We start from the raw sequence: 21,850 nt of genomic DNA on the forward strand, positions 1-21,850 counted from the left end.
GGACAAGGAGCTGAAGGGGCTGATTGATGCCCCAGGAGCCTGTGGCCACCCTGCTCCAGGGAGGTGTGGGAGGGAAGGAAACCTTCCCCAGTACAGTGCATCAATCTCATAGCTCACCTTGTTCAAAGAAAGGTCTCCAGCCAGTTGAGAATCCATGAATAGCATTCACTTCCTGCTACTCTGTCCTTCTTGTCTTGGGATAATTTTGAAGTACTTTTTCCCTGCTTTTGAAAGCTCAACGTTCAGGATACACATTCAGGAGTTCTGCATGTGACTACTTCTAACAAAGAACTTCCAGTCCACTTTAAAAAAAAAAACGTGTGTGTGCACACCCCCACATGAAATTTAAGGTATGGTAGTTCAAAGGCTGCCAGGCCCAGCTGTAAATGTTCTCCTAATGAACAATGAGTAGCGCAGGCTGCAGTTAAATACTGGAAAATACTCAGTGGAGGAACCAGTCGTGCAGGGAGGCTGATGCTGAAACACCACAGAGAAAGTATTCACTTCCAATTGCACAGAGGTTCTTCAGCCATGGGAGAAGAGGACCAAATGCTACTAAAAATCCAAGAATCCTCATTATGTATTCAAGAGTGCTAAGAAGTAGATGGGTCATTATGTCCAAGTCTGTTTCTTCCAACAGCTGAGCAAAGCCCAGGTGACTGAGACACACCAGCTGCATGTGCAGGGGGTCACACTGCAAGGCAGTAACCTGACAGGAGCTTCCCACTAAGTGTGCAGGAGTGTGCCAGCTGCCTGAGTTTCCCTGCTCTGGAGCTCAGTGCAGCTCCAGGCAGTGGTGAATGAACTAAAGCACGTGAATCCCATCTGCATGGAAGCACAACTGTAGCAGCTTCCAGACAGAGGCAAGCTGGACACGTGCCACAGCAGTTTTTGTTGACCATCTTGTAAATGAGACATAATACACACTTTGGTTGCAATTATTTTTTAATGGAAAAGACTAATCAATGTTTCACATAAATATCAATTAGTGACAAGTCAGTTGAGTAAAGGAATACATACCCCCAAGTTTTAAAGGCTCATAATGAACTGACAAAGTAGCACACAATGACGACTACATGGAATTAATTGGAAGAGGTGGGCTGCACGTCAATCCCATTCATTAACTTCAGCTGCTGATCACATCTGTTACTGGAGTTAGTCACGGTGCAGTCTTCCCATGGAGCAACAAGGACACGTGAAGGGGAAAGTGAACTCCTAAAACACCTCTCTGCCTCCAGCAGAAAGCCCTGGCTATGAAAGTACAAAAGCCTCAAGTGTTTTGCTGATGCTAAGCCCTTTCAGGGTCTGGTTTCAGATGTGCAGTCTCCCCTTCTCAGACTAAAAACTTACTTTGAAATGAATGCACAGGATTGATCAGACAGGAATGTGTTCACACTGCAAAGTGACACCAAGGTCGGATCTTAATAATAATTTCTTTTCTACAGGGTTGTGAGGAACTCAAATCACTTTTATTCCCAGGCAGGCTGCAGGGATGGGGAGAAGGGGGACCTATTTTCATAGTCATCAAGAGCAATTTGTTAAGTGAGTAGAAGCTGCACCAGAAGCTATGGAGCTTCACAGTTTTTCCATGGAGCCTGACAGGCATGATCCACATTTCCATAGAATGTCTTTGCACTCGTTCCTACAGGCTCAAAAAGCTAAATATCTGAAGAGGTATTGCTCATATTGTGTCCACAGCTTCAGGAAGATCCAAGTTACTGGACCCCACTTTCACATACATAATCACATGGAAACCACAGATTAAATACGTTTAAACTGCATCAGTGGGAGCCACAGTTTGCCAAGTTAGTGTTTCCCAATTAAACAGCAGGCCATCAATCTGCTGAAGGCATCTAATTCCCCAAATATTACCTTTAAATATTATGTGGCTAAGATGCCTGCTTTCCAGTGGTTTAGTCAATAAAAATTCATTATGAATTATCTAGAACTAACAGAAACATTTCATTTTACAGCTTTTTCAGTGACATTCAAATTGTTTGTAAATGCTGGGGACACAGTAGGGTCTGATCTACTGGTGCATGAAAATTAACACCCTACCCTGTTCTCTGAAAGGCTCAAAATTCACAAGAAGAGTTTTGATTTAAAACTAAGTTACCAATTCTCCTGTCACATGCTAGGTCCCATAAATCCATGTATTTTTCCAAGTCTGGATTTCACATATTTAGCTGGGAAATGCACCAACACAAGATGCAAATGAAACCTCCAAAGTGAGCAACTGCTCCATAAACAAATTGCTTGCAAGTACAGCCTAAGTAAGCTGGAACCCAACGCGTGACAGTTGTAGCAGCTGAAAGAACAGCAGCACTTGTAAAGTCACTGTCAAAGGTGGATGTTCCACAGCACCAGGAAGATTCTGCTTTATACCTGCACTGGCCTCAACATACTTGGAGTGACAACCCATTAAAGATCCTTGTATTCCCATAACAGATACAAATTTGCTAACACCTCTAAAGCATCAGATTGCTTATGGTCAGTGGGTTTACATTTCAGAATTAATGACAACAAAAAGGGATCTTCTGCACCAGAACTCTGTTAGATAAGGAATCTTTCTTTTTGTTATAATTTTAGAAGAGAAAGCAGATGGCCAAACACAAAACACAAGCACTCAGCTGGCTGCAGTCACTCAATGTGATGTGCGACTGATAGCAGGAAGGGGATGATTTCAACACATCCAGTTCTTCACATCTAAACAAATTTAAAATAGGGTTATTATTCTCTTTGATAAAAAGCAACAATTTTGGAAAAAAAAAACAACTATAAGATAATAAAAAAGTGATATTAACGTTCCTCCTAGAATTGAGGATCCTGCCCTTTAGGGTTTGAAGTACTCCTGCTAAGGACTATTTTCATTAATTTCAAAAACAATGACAAAGAGTTATCATCAGAAAGGAAAGACATGATGTCAGCTGTAAATACATTACTAAGGAAAGAAAGAAGCTGCCTGGAGATTGATACACTAATTCCATATCTTAGTTACAATCAGAGTTACCAAGTGTCAGTCAGTTGAGAGATTTACACAGGAACAGAAGTAATTCCCTCCCTGGCCTGTGATCAGAAGAGGGGGAATAATAACAAAGGGGAACGGTCCAAGCTGTTAAGAAGGTGTATGGGGAGGAAATTACTACATAACATTTAAAGACTTTAAGGTGATCATTAGCTGCCAGTGTCTGTGTACTGTACCCCCAAGTTGTGATTAGGCTCAGCTGTTCTAATACAGTCTGTATCCTACCTGTAAAGGAGACCGATACAGCCATTTTTCATTATCTCCACTGAGCTTCATGCAGGCAAAAAGGTCACAAACTGTAGGAAGGCCAAAGTCCTGAAAGAGAAGTCACCTTAATTACCAACCCCAAACATAAATACATTCTGATGTATCTTCAAATTTTGTCAAAACCAAAACTGACTTTTGAGTCTTTGAGATTAATACTTTCTTCATTTAGTATAACATATTAACTTGTTTAGTGCTAAGTAACTAATAATTGTGAAAACATCAAAAGAGCCAAGAAACCTAAAAACTTTCAGTCAGTATTATCCAGAAGAGCTATGACTTTGGAAGAGAATGAAGTCATTAAATTCAGTAAAGCAATAAACCTGGCACAAAACACACAAAAGTATCAAAAACTAATGCTCACTTGTGCTTTCTTGCGCAGAAGCCATTTATCTTCCACTGGAGGCAGGTTTGCATTTTCTAGGTCATTTGAAGCCAACACCCAACTGTTTACATTTAAGGGGAGGTGGAATGGAGCCAAGAGGTCTAGGAAAGGACTCTTGAAACTCTTGTCTGCTTTTTCCCGACTCTCCTTTTCTTCTGTGCTTTCTGCTTTGTGCTCAGCCTTGGCCAGCCAGCTTGTCAGCGGCCTCTCGAGCAATGCTTTCCAGGGTTCTGCAACCTCTGCTGAATAATCTGCTTTCTCTGCACTCATGGCTTCCCCTGGGAGCTTCTGGGCGGGGCTAAGCCAGGAACTGGCAGCAAACTTGGTCTTCTCATACTGAGGGTCTGGTACATCTCTCTGGCTGACTGGAACTCCATTTTTGTCCTTCCCATCTTTCTTCAGAAGCCATTTGCAAAGAGCCTCTTTTCCACAGTTTTCATCACACACACATTCTGAAAAGCTGGCACAGAGATCATTTGCTTTGCACACATCTTCCACTTTAAAGGGGGCCTGAGGATGCTGAAGAAGCCAAGCATTTACAGCAGATGAAGTGGGTGATTTCTTTCCATCAAGATGCTCATTCAGGCACTTGAGATTTCCCAGGTTCTCAATTTCCACACTTTTGCTCTGGCTGCCAGGACAACTGGTACATGTTTCAGCTTTGAGGAGCCAATCATTCAAATTGCATTCTTCCCTAAAAGGTTTAAATTCATTCTTCCATTTCTCATCTGAAGCAATACTTCCATTTTCTGTGTCAGGAGTAAGCAGCCAGTCAGAAAGGTCCATCTCTTCTTGTCCAAGGGATTCTAATTCCTCCACCTTTTCAATAGTGGAAAAGGATGAGTTAAGAGTAGCGGTGGAATCCTTGCGATCAGGGGAATTTGTCTTCCCAGCAAGATCACACTGCTGATTGTGCAGGAGCCAGTTCTCCAAATCCTTCAGATTTCCCCAGGCTTGCTCAAAATAGCAGACTTTGGAAGAATTCAAATTCTGGTAAAGACACATTGAAATACATCCATTAAAACTAAAAGGCCGTGTTCAGTAACTGTATAGTTAAGAGCTCAGAGCATTCAGCTAGTAAGTGCCAAAGCATCAGGTGAACATGAGGCAGAAGGAAGAGTACTACAGAAAGTTTCATTCCCACCACGTTCTGCTTGCAATCATGTACTGTGTTTTCCCCTCTGTTCAAAACTAGGTTAGCACACAGAAGTTTTACCTGGCTGGGCTCTGACACACACTTCTGGGTAACCCATTCCTCAAGGTTGGTGCTGGGAACGTAGGGAGCCTGGCGCACAGGCACGGGCCTGCTTCCGAGTAACCAGCCAGCCAGCGAGGCGCTCACTGCCCCACACTGCGTCTGCTGCCGAGAGACAATGCCCTTGGTTAGGGAAGGACTGACTGCTGGGCCAATCTCTGCTGAACGCCAACACAGGCAGGCAGCAGGATTTCTGCACCCAAAGGAAAAACAGTCCCCTCTAATTACAAAAAACCCACAGGATTTGGGTAGTTCCAACATCAAGGAGCAGTCAATTAAAAAATCCTGTCAGCCACACCCCACGCACACTTTCATACTCTGTTCTTGCCTGTCTGCTCCTGGAGCAGCTCCAGTATCAGATCACTCTGCTCACCATAGCCACTGTCACTGGCTACTCAAGCATCTTAACAAACAAACACAAGCCATTACTCAAGCTCACATAACGTGCTTGAGTTCTCCTCTTTCCTCTAATGCAATTAAACACTCACACACAGGTCAATCTTACCTGCTCACAGTTCATTAGGGCACAGCTCTGCCCTGGGAACCAGGGAGAAGTATTTTCTCTTTCTGAGGTTTGCTGAAAGAAAAGTAAAAATTAATATAAAACTCCATTTTGTCCAGTATCTAGAACAAATTCTACAATAAAGCAGAAGTAAAGCACAGTTACAAGTGCTCAGTGCTTTATGGCTAACAATGTTCTCAACATTTACAAACAGAATGGAGAAAAATTTACTATAAAAATACCACCTTGAGCCTGCTTCCTTTAACAGAATTGTCTCCAATAATACAGGAAATACGCTGCTTACATAAGAATCCCAAAATACTTTTATCACAGAAAACATCTACTATGTTTTAATTATTGCTATCTAAAGAAAACAGTAACGAATTTTCATCTGCTGGAATAGAGTAAGAATGCCGTAGTCATTCTCTCAGCCAAAATACATTAAAATAAAATGTACATAACTGAACTCAGTGAAAACTACATGCAATAATTAATAAACCACTGTGTATTTATTACACAGCTAAAATTATGACTCACACACAGAAGCCATTCAAGCTATCACTAAAAGCAAAAATATGACTTGGAATGTATTGCTCTACTGAAAAAAATCTTTGAGGCAAGTATTCCAACCCAGGGAAGTCCTGGCACCTACCATCGTTTTAATGGAACCAAATGAGGTAATAGCTTGGCGAAGGTAAGATGTGTCAGCCTCAAAATTCAGGATGGAAGACTCTTCAGGTTTGAGTGTAAGACTTTCCAGTCTGAAAGACAAAGGTGATAGTTACAGAAAGGAAAAAAGATTACAGTCTTCTTCATCTGTCCTGTTTTGGAAGTCAGTCCATTATTTCATAAAAAGGCTTTCAAGCTACTTGGCAGTAATTAGGTAACAAAGAAGACTTCTGATACAGTGTACAAGAAAGGAATGGCTATCTACAAATCAAGAACAGAATAAATTGCCAGCAAAACAAGTTTCACCTTCTTACTTCAACTGCCATCAACAGCTAATATTTGAAATAATCTGCATAAATGAGTACCTCTCCTGCTCATTATAGCCCTGGTTTATCACCTCAGACTGCTGTTCTTATTTCTAGAAACTATCAAAAATGTAGAACAGTGAGATCTGTTAGTACTAATAGAATAAAAAATCAGATTAAATTAATAAGTTATAATAAACCCAACTGTGTTAACTTGCATCATAAAATAGATTTACCTCTCCAGGCAAATTGAAATCTGGTTTGCCAGTTCGTTACTGTAGGAGTGTTCCAGCTGATGAATAAGGCAATTGAACTGTCCCAAGTACTGCATGGAAGACAAAACACATGTTATTGTTTCAGCTCCCAGGATTAAAACTGAGCCAATACTTGCAAGAAAAAGGTTTGCTTGAAAATGCCAGTGCAGCAACTGAGAACCAAGCCTTACCCAGTAGAGCTGCTGTGCCTGCTGCTGCAAGGCCTCCTCTTTGAGCTGCTGGATGAGATCCACCTGCTCGAAGAGCCACACCTCACGGCTGCGCAGGCACTCCAGCTGCCGGCTGATGTGGCTGTGGATCTTGGCCTTGACCTGTCAGGAAACACACACCACTTCTACATCTGTCAAGTACAGTGCACATACATGTGCTGCACTGACTGCAAACTACTGTTTGTCAGTGGCAAGTGGTATTTTTGGAGTGATTTATTTCTCAGAAACTCAGCACAGTCATCCACAGCACCACATGAATCAGGTCAGTAACAGTTCCAAGGCTACCTTTAAAGAGGTAGCAAGGAATAATGTTATTTGTAATCTCCCTCTATTCTGATGTTCCAATCAGCAGCTTTTGGAAATGCTGCTTGCATTCCTAAGCTTGAAGAATTGATAAAGAAGATAAAGGTATACAGGAATACCTGTATCAAGAGCATTGGCAAAATGACACATCAATGTGTTTGCAAATTGCTAGGAAAATTTCAGACCACCATGATAATAGTAAATATTCTGGAATAACAAAAACTTTAATTGAAATCGTGTTAGTTATTAAAAGATCTTTAAGAAGTAATTTAAAATTACCTCACGCCAGTTTTCTTTAATCTGCTGTTCAGCTTTGACAATTCCAGATATAGCTGTTTCCAAGTCCTTCTTAGCTTGAAGGCACTTTGCCAGAGTCTCACTGCTGCAGGAATTTCTATTTCTATCTTGTGGTGGACTCATTCTTGAAGTGTTCCTAAAACACAATGGAAAAACGATTTCTTAATAGTTTCTATTCCTCTTTAACAGAAGAGGAAGGGCATCATATGAAGAACCATCTGTTCTACTTCACTATAAAGGTGAACAAAAAAGCCCCTAAGACCCTACACAGATGCAAGTTTTCTAAACATAGATAAAGCTCTCCTCCAGGAGCAACAACGGTCTCTCAAACACCTCGGCCCACGGAATTTGCACAATCACAGGAAAACCAACAGATATTTGACAACAGCTTCAGCCACAGGAGTTTAGGCAATCCTCCCCTGCCAGGCACCTTCCTCCAGCTTTTATGCCTAGCCAGCAAACTCCAGAGCCGAGGGGCTGATTCAGGGAAGGTTCAGCAGCAATGTTGGAGCTGGGGGAGAATGGCCTGACCAGGGGCAGGAAATATTTCAGTCACCCTTCTTTCCTCTGCAGGCAACAAGCTGGCTCCCACAAGTGAGAAAATTCCAATACAGTTTCACCAACTGAAAACCCACATGTTGCTACAAAGATCATTCTTTACTAAGCTGCAAAGGCCAGAATTTTCACAGCTACCCATTTTGTCCTGGTCACAGCTGTGGTAACTTAGCTTCAGCACAGTCTCAAGTAGAAGGGGCTCAAATACAAAACTTCTACAGAAGTGATACTGGCAAGGATTCTGCAAGTAAGGGGAAAGATAGTATGGATTTTTAGTAAAAACGGGAAGGATCACTGGAAACACTTTTTCTAACCAGTGGGTTATTTTGTTACCAAAGAGTTTGAATTCTCCTGTCAGTTTCATGAGATTCCTGAAGCACTAAACATTCATAGTATTTATTCTATTTAAACAAGTCTTCAGCAATGACAACTATGGAAATTCCCAGCAGATTTAAAGCATACACACGTGCCAATCTAAAATGTCACAAATTTTACCACAGCTCTGGAGGGAACTGAAAGTAGTTTTGAATATAACAAGACAACGAAGAGCTTGCTTCCTGAGCAGCTATTTAGTCTGCAATTTCCAAGCCCCATGATCATATAAACTGCAACCCAAATGTCCTTCTACAGGAAGATACAAAAGTGTGTGTTTCACACGGGAGAGGGCTAAGAGTGGCTTGCAAGTGGAAGGTGACAGAAAAAGCAATGTTCACGGTGGGGCAGGAGCAGAGGCTGCACCTCCCTTAGTTCCCTCAGCACCATGGGCCTCCTGTCCCTCCAGCACCTCCAGACACAAGACACAGACTAGGCACAGAAGCCACCCCAAGACCCTGCACACAACTCGATCCCATCCTCACCATAACATCTCATTCTCCAGGAACTGCAGAGCACAAGTACAAGAGAACTCAAATGTAATATTTATGTTATTTTGCACCAAATCAGACAGTGCAGAAGTCCAAAATACATCATTCTCCATGCTGTGCTGTGAACACCAGTATTTGCACACCCTTACTTGTTCACAGGTTCACTTCTATAAGGTTTCATGATCTTCACCATGCTAGCAACATTCAATATAAAGTAAGCTAAGCTTTTTCTCACAGCACTCCCTAGACTTTATCTTGCTTTTCAACTCTCATGGACACCCTACAGGATGTAGGAGCCAACAGTGTAAGTGGGAGCCCTGGTCCTCAGATGTAATCTAACAAGGAGATGACAGCAACACCTTAAGAACTATCATATACCCAAAAGTAATTTTAAAAAATCATATTGGTTATTATTTCATTTTTTATATTCTTATATAATAACAAGTCAAAGTCTGAAAGGCTAAATAAAACTACCATATTTGCTTACACAATAGATAATGTACTTAACAACTCTTGTGAAAATTATGTTAACCTACTGTATCACATTCTGTATTAGCAACTTAGTAGTGGCACAATTAAACTTAAGAAGCTTACACACTCTTCTCTAATAATCTCTGAAACTACTGTTTGTTGCTTTTCCTTTTTTCAATGATTGCAAGAAACTCACTCCAGAATGTATGGAGAGAATGAGTGCTGCCTTCCTCCAGCCAGCCAGCTCCTGCTAAAATGGCTGTTCTTAGGCTTTGTCGCAAATAAGCCTGTAAAACTCACATGTTGAGCATGAGAGCCAATCCACCCTTCTTTTCAATTTCCACAAGCCTCTAACAAAACCAAGGGGGGGCAAGCACCTATTTCCTCGCTTCCCAGTTACTCCCAAATAGCACTGAGAATTTAAGAGGTTTTCAGGTCACATGCTCTGGTACAGCCGCGATCACACAATTCGGCTCAACAGTAACAAAACACAAGGAGACACACGGGTACAACACACGGTCACCTGCTCTGGCCATTTCCGTGCCACCGAGCGGTTTCCAGGCACACGGGGGTCCCCAGCAGCCCCCGCTCTGTGCGTCACGGGATGCACACCCCCACCGCTGAGCTCGCACTTACTTTCCGCGCTCAGGAAGCAACCCGCAATGTCCTGTTTAAACGGCGGCCTCCATTCCCCGGCACGGCCTCCGGAATGCTCTCCGGAATGCTCCCAACCCTGCAAATATCCGCTCCAAGCCCTGGAGCGGCCCCTCGCCTTATCGGGGCGGCCCAGCCCTTGCCCCGCCCCGGCCACCGCGCCCGGCCGAGCCGCACGTCGGCAGCGCGGGGCGGGCCCGGGGCGGGCCGCGACCACCGGCGCCGAGCCGAGCCGAGCCGAGCCGCTCTGCCCCGGCCTGGCTCCGCTCAGCCACAGCACCGAGCGCCCCCGAACATCCAACCAGCAGTTGAAACCGCGTAACCTCAACGTTTTGCAACAAAACCGCTATTTCTTGCAACTTGGTAAGTGTGGCAATGTATCTTCTTCATGCAACAACAAAGCCGACCCGAGCGCTGAGGCATCCAGCGCGGATGGAGCAGCAAGGGCTGAAGAGCTGCGAGCCGATCCAGCGGCCGAGCTCAGCCTCCGTCCCTGGCCACGCACAGCCCAGCACTGAGGCTCCCCATCCAGCACTGAGCCTGCAGCGTGCCAGAAATCCTGACACTGAGCAGCTTGGATGCGAGTTACCTCCTGGAAGCACCAAAATCACACATACACAATTCTTGTCACATCTACTCCTGCTTCCACAATTTCACACACCCAGCTGAGGAAAGCACACAGAACGGCCTCGGTAGGAAGACCTTGAAGATCATGTCATTCCAATGCTCTGCCATAGGCAGGGACACCTCTCACTAGAGCAGGGTGCCCAAGCGTCCCATCCAGCCCGGCCTTGAATACTCCCAGGGGTGGGCCCCACACGTGTCCTCACCTGCATATAAGCAGTAAAAATGTCATAGCCACGAAACCAAAAGAACTGCCTGAATGATAAGGAAGATTATATTATTGTTCCTAATAGTAAAATAACTACCAGTTTTTACAGAAGACTTTTGGCTCGCTGGAGAGGTGTCACCACAAGACCCTGCAGCTACAACTCCTGGTCACAGGTGCTCTGTGCAGCCTCCTGGCTGCCTGCACTCCACCCCTGGGATGTTACTTCCCATAGGTCAGAAACAAAAATAATTTTAAGCTTTTAATTAAGTATGTGGCTGCTGGTGAGCAGAGGAGGAGGAGACAGCCCTTCCTCTTCTGCCAACAGGCTGGCAGGAAACTGGTTCTACCAGCTTTTCACTCTCAGCACAACCATTCCCGCTGCCCTTGGGAAGAACATTGTTTTTCATTTCAAATGGGTGTGGAAAAATCACCTCAAAAACAGGGCTGTGCAGAGCCTTTGTTGGGGAAAAGCTTCTGAAGGAAATGAAGCCTCCCATTGAACAGGCTCTATTTATAAACGTGGAATGATTTCTTCCACTAGGCAGGACAAGACTGCTCCAAAGGCCTCTCTGACCTGTCTTTATGTAGCTTTAAACCAGCTAGCTTGTTTGAACTGAAATCCCCACGGACTTCCATCTAACCCCACCAAAAAACAGAAGTTCCTCTTAAGAATCTCTCCCAAATTAGATAGGCAGGGGTTGTGGTCAGGGAGTGAAGTACTCTAAGTACACGAGCTGAGTCGGGGAACTTCCCATTTACATCCAAGCATAGCAAGCACTTTGTACAGTGCAGCATCAGCATTAGGTACCAGTATCTGCACGGAGCTCCTGCTAGGGAGATCATTTTACTCCAAAACAAGTATATAAAACCCTATTTTTTAAGTCACAAGCCATGTGAAGCAAATAAATAACCTTTAACAGTTTCAAGCAAGAGAAAAAGTGAAATAAACACCTTAAGAAATAGTAACAGAAATTTCAGGAATTACATTTTCTAAAATTCAGGTAGTTTTCACCTGTCTGCACAGTGTATGGTCTATGCCACAGATCTGAACAACTGTGACTACTTTTTCTGCCTGTTTTAGCTCTGAAACAGCCCAGCCAGTGCACAAAGCACCTGTACTGAGACAATCTCATAAGAGCTGGGCTCTGAACAATGTCACTAATGCAGCTGTGAAGAAGTCTGATCACCACTTTATTCTATCTATCATAAATAAATATTTTATGCACAACAAGCATATAACTGAAATCACAAAGTATCTGAATACAAAGGCCTGATATCTCTATGCTATAACTACTGAAAATACCAAAGAAGATACCCAGAGTGGGGAAGACACACATTTACCTTAACGCAGATTACACATTACAACACATCTTCCAGACTACTACACTTAAAAACCCTTCAGAAAACAAGTGACAAACCCCTGGTTGTGCCTGAGGCATCTGGCCCCAAAGGCAGCACTGCTATGCTCTCTGCACATCCAGTTATCCAAGGTTAGGCACTTACAGCGGGACGAACAGTGGTTTTTACGTGGCTGCCGGCTTTTTTCCGCTCCCCTGACTGCACACCTTATCGAAAGTCTCGGAGGAAGGCAACCGTGTTCCTCTATCATCTTTTCTCTTTAATCCCAGCCATAAGCACCGAGTTTAAAGCTATCAGAATGCTCGGCAAACCCCCGGAAGCTCCGGCTCACACCATTTACCAGCAACGAACAACACAGGTCTGACAAACTTTCAACAAACGCGATGCGGCACAACCCCGACCATTGCTAACCCAGACATTTACTGCTTATATAACCTTTGAGAAGCGCAGCTGCTGACAAAAGACTTGGCCTTTGCAATTAGAAACGTGGCTTGAGGAGCGCTCGCGGCACAACCTCTCCGGCACACGGAGAGCGAGATCAGTACAAAACTCCGTCTCCGTGCGAGCCCTGCGCCGCGGAGCGTCCATTTCCCCAGCGACCTGCCCGACCCAGGCCGGCTGCCTGGGCACTTCCCGCAGCGCGGCACGGGGTGCCTTACGGGACGCCTTACCGGGTGCCTTACGGGATTCCTCACGGGATTTCTTACGGGATTCCTCACGGGATGGCTCCCGGCTCCCCCCCGGATGTCTCCCCCGCCCTGCCGGCCCCACCGCCCCCTCACCGCTGCCCGCGCGCCGCTCCCTCAGCCCCGCGCCGTCCGCCCGCTCGCTCCCCGGCCCCGCGCGCTCTCGCGAGACCGCCGGCCCGCGCGCCCCCTGCCGGAGCGGCGGAGCGAGCGCTGGGCGGCGGCGGGGGCGCTGCTGCTGCCGCTGCTGCTCACGGCAGCCAAAATCCGGGAATCACGGCTGACCCGGCGTGGCGAATCCTCGGAGCACAGAACGTGTATCATGGGGCGAGCCACCGGTGTGGGTCTTTTTCGTGTCCCCCGGAAATTTCCCAGAGTATGTGCCTTGGTGTGGCTTTCCGCAAGCGTGAAGCGCGGCAGAACGCCTCCCAGTACCGCCAGCCCGCTGTCCAGCTGGGAACAGGACCCAGTTACTGCTCCCAGAACACTTCCCAGTACTGCCGCCCCGCTGTCCAGCTGGGAGCAGGACCCAGTTACTGCTCCCAGAACACTTCCCAGTACTGCCGCCCCGCTGTCCAGCTGGGACCGGACCCAGTTACTGCTCCCTGCCCTCACACTTTAGCCGGTCAGATGAGATCCGCTCAGCTCAGCAGGCCAGAGCGCGGCGCCGGTAACACCGAGGGCTCGATCCCTCCTGTGGGGGCCAGCCAGGAGCTGGACTCGATGGTCCTCCTGGGTCCTTTCCAACACAGACTATTCTGTGATTCGGTGACATTTCAGCCTTTACTGGACTACCCGGCCAGCGTATTTGTGAAGTGTTGCTTTTGTAAGTTTATGCACAGCATTTAAAGCTTAACAGAGAATGTAGGGGGCTTCAATCAGAAAGGACTTCAAATGGAAATCTAAATAGATGAGTACATGTGGAAGCTGAGTCACAATTTCCCACACATTTCCTCCTCTGGGCACAGTCCAAGGAGCCATTCTTCTGATCAGGACCTTACTCGAGGTTACAATAATTATTCAGTGCTGACATAAGAAGTATAAATCAGTCGCCTAATCCCAGATGTGCTGTTACCCTAGGAACAAGCATTTCAGGTATTAGGCTTCCTTGTCTAAACATGTAGGAGACACAGGGTGTGTTATATAATCCTTCTCTGTGTACTTGGATTTAAGAGGAAAAATAATACCAACCCTGCCTGACCTTGGAAAACCAGGAGTGCTCATATACCACATGTCCCCACATGTAGCTACCCAGCAGGATTCTCCCAAGGAAGGAAAGCTGCCTCTCCTGGGCAAGCAGGCACAGAGGACAATGACAGGTTTCTGTCACGTCTTCCACAGGCTTGACAAAGGCAATATCATAATCCAGATGGTCTGAGACTTTTTTGATTGGTAGAGTTGCTTCACACAGTACACCTTCTGTGTCGATTCATTATGGTCAAGGTCACGCTTTCCTAAGAGGATTTGCTCTTTGGACACATCTTCCATTTAACCTCTAAAGGAATATTAAGGTTTAGGAACTACATGTATCTTTTAATGATCTTTTTCCTCCCACCCCTCATGGCAGTACGCCCTGCTCCTCCCTCAGCCATAGCCTTGGCCATGCAAGATGTGCCTCTTTATACAAACCTGCATAGTGGATCAGAAAAAGAAACCTAAAATTGCATCAGCTTAAGCAAAAGACAAATTGGTGATCTACTGAAATAGAGGCAAAAGGTTGGATAGAGATGCAGTTTTATGGGAAAATAAACAGGATAATCTGCTCATGTTAAAAGAGAAGCAAAGATGGAGATGTAGTGGGCAGTTCCTCAGCACTGGATAAAACTGTATCAGTGTTCACAATAAGCCTCCAACCACAGCATGAAGAAAAGCATTTTGGATGCATAAAAGGGATCTAAATACACATCAGAAATAGTTAATGAGGTTAAAAGCCTGCAGCTTTTCCCTTCAGAAGTTTGTGACACCACTTAATGCATGCCTATACCCAAGATTCAGTGCTATTTCTTGCTGAATGGGAATCCCACTTACAGCAGCATAAAGCATAAATTCTGTAGCATAAAGCCCATCCTTCCTTGATTTGGCAAAAGTGTCACTCAAAGACATTTTTGCTTGCTCATCTGCAGTGTGGGAATGAATAGCAGGGAGAGATTCATCCCTTCCCATCCCCTGGAAACATGAGGTTTGATAGAAAACTTGAAGCTTTTTCTCAATTTCTTAGGTATGGGCCTGCAAAACTACTACTGGGCAGCACTCAAACCACAAATAACTTGAAGAATATTCTCTGGTGCAATGGCTCTAGAGCAAATTTTGTGGGGTTTAAAGAATGTTTGTTTTCTGTTCAGACTGTTCCTCTTTCAACAACTGCAATAATGCAGTTGAAGGGCATCATCCGTGTTAACTTCTCTGTTAAATGCTCTGGAATGTGAGTTCCCTGTTCTGCAGTGCTACCACGCAGCTGAGCAGTCCATCCCTGCCTCGGGTGCAGCGGGACACCAAGGCAGACCAAGCTGCCGGCTGCTCCCATCGGAAGCAGCAAAAGTCCCAAGGCAGAGTACGAAATTCTCGAAGAGTCTAGAAGAGTGCCTTGTAGCCGTCAGGGAACCTCACGCAGGCTCCCGCGGGAATCGCCAGTTTCCTCAAGCTCTGCCGCTGGAAAGGGACTGATTTCCCTTCGTCCCTGCCAGCCCGGGTGCATGACCCTCCCTGCACGGATCCTCTCTGACGTGTGTCCTTGGTCCCCTTCCAGGCAGGCCGTGACCTGGCACTGGGTCCCGCAGCTGTGCGCCAGATCCAGCCCCAGCCTTCCCGCAGGGCCCGCGGCCCCAGGGCGACCTCAGCCCCAGCCCGCCCAAGGAGCCGAGAGAGCAGCGCCGCTTGTGCTGAACTCCAAAGGCTTCACTGCCCCGCGGGGCACTTCCAAGCTCTCTGCACTGTATTTACTCACCTTGAATCTTTGCTGTTTGTGTCGAGCTACCTCAGTGCCAGAGAGGAATGAAATGTTTTTGAACTCCCACACGAAGAGTTTCATATATGGACTGTAAACAGATGTTTTAATGGCCTTTTCCTGCACACCACACACAGCCTTTTTCCTTCCTCTAGTTTAGGGATTTCTCATTTCTGCAAACTTTTTACTTACTGTCTAGTCTTCTATCCCACTTCACACTGAACAAAAGTACCACCCTACACCTAACTCCACACTCACTTTTCATTTAAAGAGATTCTCAGGAAGGTCTTCTGTAGCTTCTCCAGACAGCCTAACCAAAGGCAGAACTTCTGGAAACAATGGGTTGCTTTTGTGAATTAGGGTCCCACCACAGACATAAACAAATTCATTATTTGTTGTGGCCCAAACCTATCAATGCAAAAAATAACAAGCACAGCACCAAAGGACTCACACTAGAGGGAGGGAGGCAGGTAAACAGTGTATAAACAATTTTAACTAAACTAAAACTGTTTTTACAAACCTTCAACCCACTTCAGAAAAGTTGCTCTATCACAAACATAGATCGAGCCTATAGCAAAATATCCGTGTGATTTTGGTCACTAAACATTTTGCAGCCCCCCCAGTATATATATATATATATATATACACACACATTCCAGTCAAAATTGGAGCAGGAAAGGACTCCCAGTGCAGACTTGGAACACAAGGGCTGCAGGGTTCGCTCTCATTTGAGTGGGGGAGCAGGTTGTTGAACAACATCCATCACACAATCAAAACAGGTCTCTTCTGCTTTCTCAGAAATACTTGTCTCATCTTTTCCCAAGATCCTTCTTTAAGAAAACAGTTATAGCAGCACAACAGTAAATTAACTCCTTATTCTACTGTTAGAGTGAGGCTGATGCCGAAAAAAAGCATGGAATTTAGAAAACAGATCACTATGTGAACAAGGAAGAAATTACAACAAAACAAATTCTAACATCACATTGTGCATTTAAATCAATGTAAAATCTTTTCTAAAATTGGATTCTCTGAGGCAGTGGCATTTTTAGGATTTTCCAGATAATGTGAACACAAGATAGCATTTAAATAACCTGCACACAGGAATTTCTGCCCAGTCCCAATCTGGAATGCATCAGTTTGCACTAAAACCAACACCAGAAGAAGTGTAAGCAAATTACCTACAAGCCTGCAAAAAGCCATCAGAGGAGGGAAAAAGCCTGACTTTTATGCATGTGTCATCGCTGAGGGTGCTGTGTCTGTGACAGGGGAAGGACCTCAAACTCCAGCCGTACAGCACAGGTCAGGTGCTGGCACTCAGGCCCGGACAGCTCTGTGTGCTTCCTGCACCACAAAAAGCTGCCTGTCAGCAGCCCTGCTGGAAAGCACCAACAAAAGGGCCTTGGGGCAGGATTCACTGCACCCCAAGCTGTGAGCCCATCTCTGCTTTACAGTAAAAATTACCGGAGGTGAGCAGGGACCAGAAGATGCCGAGGAAGAGAGGGTGTGTCCTGCAGAGCTGTGCGCCGGCGCTGAGCACCAGGTGGAGCTCGGAGATGAAATCCTGGCCCAGCAGGAGTGCACGGGAGCGCCTGACCCACATTCCTTAAGTCCTACTACCTTTAACACCTCGGGGGACAAAATCTCCCCTTCATCACACCTGTGATACCATTGTTACTGGAGTTGTCTTTAGTGCCTGTAGGCGAGCAGAAGGTGGCTGGAAGGGGATGGAAGTCATCGTTTCCTTGCCTGTGTCCCTCCCCTTTGCTTTCTAAGCTCCTTCACATGCCATCTGAGTAGCATAGCCTGTAGTATACTGAAAGCCTGATAATAAGACAGATGACATCTGTTTAGGTCACATATCTGAAAGGATTAATGCTCCCAAAGACTTACAAGCTGCAGCTTAGTACTCTGCTATCTGAACACATTGGCCCTGGTACATGTGATGGCTGTCAGCTCAAGGCTCAGCAGTTCTACACCTTGAGAAAGATGGAAGCTGGACATCCAAGCAACCATGGCAAAGGATATGCACCATTCCCTTCATGGACACAGTAAAAGCCACAAGCAATTGTGTGCCAGGTCTGGTGAAATAGTTCCAGAGGAAACAAACAACTTCCTGGCACTGGTTTTGCCTGTGGCAGGGTGCTGCCCCACAGAAAATGGACATGGACATGCTCATTCTAGCTGGCAGAGGCTAAAAGGGAGCACAACCATTTTTATATGGGGCAGCACTGCTGTGTGCATGCTGCTTTCTGAAGAAGAAAAGGAACAAAATTCACACTAATCCACATCACCCACAAAGCTTACCCATCTCTTTCCATTTAAAACCACATGGCTCTGTAGGATTGCTCCTGTGGAGGGGCAGGGAGTGGGATGACCTGCACTACAGCATCAACAGAAAACACCACAGCTCCCTTCCTCAGCAGGCACGAGGGGCTTGCAGGACACACAGTACTTGTGGATAGGCAGTACCTGCAGACACCAGCAGCCCAGGGCTCTGCTCACAGGCTTTAGATTCCCCTGTTTTGATGAGGGTCAGCTGGATCTTGTGACCTGTGTAAATAACAGTGCTTTGGAAGGAAGCTGAATAGAACATTATATTCTCAATTTCAGATCCATAGTTCTCTATGGAGGGAAAAGAAATGAAATTTAGAAATCAATCCTGGACCCTAAAGTCCCCTGAAGGGGAAAGACACAAGAGACTGACGCAGCAAGTTCCACTAAGTTATTTAACTGATACCATGAGAGTTGATTAGAATGATTTATTTCCAACTCATAAAACCCACATGCTGCCTCTTTCTCTCTTGCCAATTAACAGTATTACTTAGCACTAATAAACTGCTTTCATTTTCAAGGGGCTTAAGAAGACAAATTAATCACCTCAACATGTCTGAAAGGAACAGATGGCAATGAAGTATTAACATTGCAATTTCCCAGTTGGAAAAGCTCCTGAGAGAGGGGGCAGTAGCAGTGTCTGGAGGATACCCAGCCCTGTTCCCTCTGTGGAGCTGGCGTCCCTTGATCTCACCTCCACTCGCAGTTTCTGCTTTAACCCAACCTCACCACACATTCATTTTCCTCAAGCAAAGCTACACTGTTTTTCTTACTCATTCTTTAATAGTGACTTACGTGCTTCTAGAAGGCCTCTTACCTCAGCACATCTCCAGACAGGTCGCTCCTGCTTTGGATTTGAAAGACTAAATGTCTATCCAATAATGCAATTAGTGCAGCCTGTCATTATTCTTACTGGCTACAAGCAGAGAAGTGATCAGGAAGAAACACATTGCTCTGTCCATACAGTGGAGATGCTCTTCTTCCCTGAAACATCTTGTTACATTTCAATACAGAACAGCTGACTGCCTTTTCCTCTTCTCACTTGCCCCTGTCCCAGAGGACTCTGCAAAAGTGCTGTTCTGTGGGGCCTTTTGGCTCAGCTGTACAACAAAAGCTTTCTTAAGCTACATCTGGAAGGAAGATAGGCTTTCTGTGGAACAGGGCTTCCTAAAGCAAAACATGTTCAGGTGAGGACCAAGCAAACAAATAAAATTATTTTAATAGTAACTGATGTGACAATGACTAAGCAACCTTTTAGTGTGCTGTTTTGGCTTTTTTAAAGACCTGATTTAACTATGGATGATTTTTATTTAAAGCATTGAGATAATACCCTCTATTTCAGTATTTAACCTCAGCCAAAGATTATCTCAAATTGAAACTGCAATGATAATAGTGCCAAATGTCTGACAGGTTTTGGTCTCTCCTCTAGGAATGGTAACAGTAAATACTACTCCAGAATGAAATCAATTATTCTAACACATTTTCAGAACGATTTAGCACATACTGATATTAGTATCAATTGCCTTCAATCTCTGCTGAGTCACTGAGCTAAGTATCTCAGCCCATGATCAATCTCAGCCCTCAAGTATCAATGTACAATTAAATCATTCTAGAGACATTAGTTAGTGTCTAGCGACAACATAATATATAAAACATAACATATCCCAAATACTGCATCAACTGGGGCTGTTCCTGCATGTTAAGGTGAAGAAGGCACACTGAGACAAAAGCATTAAGCACCCACTGTGCCAGAGCATCCCTCCCTGAGAATTCTGTGAAAGGCAGCCTCAGTCTGCTCAGCTGGAGCTGGTACCCGAGCACTCAGGCAGGGCAGCAGAGGCAGCATGGTGCAATGCACACTGCTCTTCAAATGGACTTGAGAAATAATGCACCCTATTTCACCCCAGCTTGACAAGCATCTGTGTTCAGCATTGACCCACTCAGTTATAAATCTAGTGTGAGTTTTCCTGCTACTATATTTATATTTAACAGTAGAAGGTAATGGATGTGGATTTTCTTAAGTTAAAAAACATTAAAAACAGAGTTCTCACATTTACAAGAGTAACACTTCAATGGAGAATACTTAATATACAAAATGGCTGCATTTGATTTTTTAAAAAACTGAACCCAAATGCAAAATTAATTCAAATAGCCCTTTTTTAAGACTTCAATTGTACAAATAAACAACTTGTTTTATCTCCGTAGCTAATAATCAGATGAATTTTTGTTGTTGGGTTTTTTTCTCAGATTTCCATTATATTCTTGTACTTTAAACCTTTCCAAAAATGTAGGAAGTCCTCAAGCATAAACACTATATTTTGTAAATAACAGCAATGCTGATTAATAATATGAAGATTCAGAATGTCTGTAATGAGGGAGCATCTGTTTTTCTGAACTTGCAAATCATTAGTATCCTTTGCCTTTACTTGTAATTTATTTTTCTCATTCAGGAATCATAATTGTATTTAGGACTGTAGTAGCAAGTCATACTAATGCATAAACCATAAGTAATTGACACCAGAACTGCATGAAATAAAATACTTCTTTCAGGTTTTATGGCACAACACACAAAGAATTCAAGGGACTTTGCCGTATTATTCCATCCCTTTTGCAAACTCTCACTTTCTGACCAGTTTGATACTGGTCTTATTATATCATATTCCTACAGCTGGGGGCTTTATTTTGGAGAGGTGCTTGGAACACCAGGGGTGGGAAGGAGAACACAGTTTTTCCACATGTCAAATAAAGTATGGATTACAAAGGCTGTGGGAGGAAGGTACTCTTGCTATTTTAAAGCTTTAGTTTGACTCTTCAAATCTGGAATTCTCCTGCACACCTGAGGAGAAGCTAACAGACAGCACAATGTTTTATACAACTATAAAGCTTAAAATTTTCAAAGTGTAATGTTTGAAGAAAGGAAAAAAAAATCAACATTCAATATTGTGGACCATAAAATAAACCTGTATAGAAACTGCTTAGTTAAACTATAAATAACGGCAGAGTAATTTTATTTAGTTACTCATTACTTCCTTACTCCTATTAAAGCTTCAATTAAAGGAATTTTAACATTCAGAATCATTAGCAGAACTTAAATGCTCACAGCTATAGAGGCATCCTGAATAAGGCATTATATTCCAGTGGCTTCACACTTGGTTTGTCTAAAGCTCATTTTGAGCTCTTTGAGCAAAACTCATTTTGAGACTTCTTTGAGGCCAAAGTCCCAGGGTCTAAACTAAGCCTCCTGAACACCAGGTGCATTTCACAGGAGCCAGCTCTTTGCCCAGGAGTGAAAATTTGATCTTGAACTACTCCATACCATTAAATTAATGCATCACACGACATTCCAGTTAGGAGGTCCTACATTTAAGGATTTTATAGATGAAAGTTTAAAGCTGTCCTAATCACCACGAGTTCCTCTTGATATGCAAATATCAGGTGAACATTGTGGTGTCAGCCTGCTAACTTACTGGAACAAAAACCACAAGCCCACACATTTAGAGTAAGAGTCGGTAATTCCACAGCAGTAAGTTCTCAGACACTGCAAATTTTCCTTTGAGACAGAAATGAATGTTTCTCTTCTCTCTCATAAAAAAAAAAATATTGCACATCTCATTTCCCCAAGAATCTTAGGCATTCACCAAAGGCACATATGACACTAGAAATAGT

General features: G+C 44.3%; 1 protein-coding gene across 5 annotated transcripts; it reads right to left on the bottom strand.

Annotated features, from left to right (window-relative positions):
* Positions 1 to 927: 927 nt before the first annotated feature.
* Positions 928 to 13,060, bottom strand: NCOA4 (nuclear receptor coactivator 4). Of its 5 annotated transcripts, none has more exons than XM_036385784.2 (10): positions 13,006 to 13,060; positions 7,472 to 7,625; positions 6,851 to 6,991; positions 6,642 to 6,730; positions 6,084 to 6,192; positions 5,435 to 5,506; positions 4,891 to 5,034; positions 3,654 to 4,664; positions 3,251 to 3,340; positions 928 to 2,706 (listed from the first exon to the last, which is right to left on the bottom strand). In XM_036385784.2, the coding sequence occupies exons 2-10, from the start codon at positions 7,610 to 7,612 to the stop codon at positions 2,701 to 2,703; spliced, it is 1,803 nt and encodes a 600-aa protein (XP_036241677.1). In that variant the 5' UTR covers positions 7,613 to 7,625; positions 13,006 to 13,060; the 3' UTR covers positions 928 to 2,700. The 5 variants fall into 5 exon arrangements, with proteins under 5 accessions (XP_036241677.1, XP_036241678.1, XP_036241680.1 ...); XM_036385785.2 differs by lacking the exon at positions 13,006 to 13,060 and adding an exon at positions 12,895 to 12,971; XM_036385787.2 differs by lacking the exon at positions 13,006 to 13,060 and adding an exon at positions 10,015 to 10,136 and having other exon boundaries at positions 4,891 to 5,031.
* Positions 13,061 to 21,850: the final 8,790 nt, after the last annotated feature.

This window comes from Molothrus ater, chromosome 8 (genome assembly GCF_012460135.2).
Source record: "Molothrus ater isolate BHLD 08-10-18 breed brown headed cowbird chromosome 8, BPBGC_Mater_1.1, whole genome shotgun sequence".
Lineage (NCBI taxonomy): Eukaryota > Metazoa > Chordata > Aves > Passeriformes > Icteridae > Molothrus > Molothrus ater.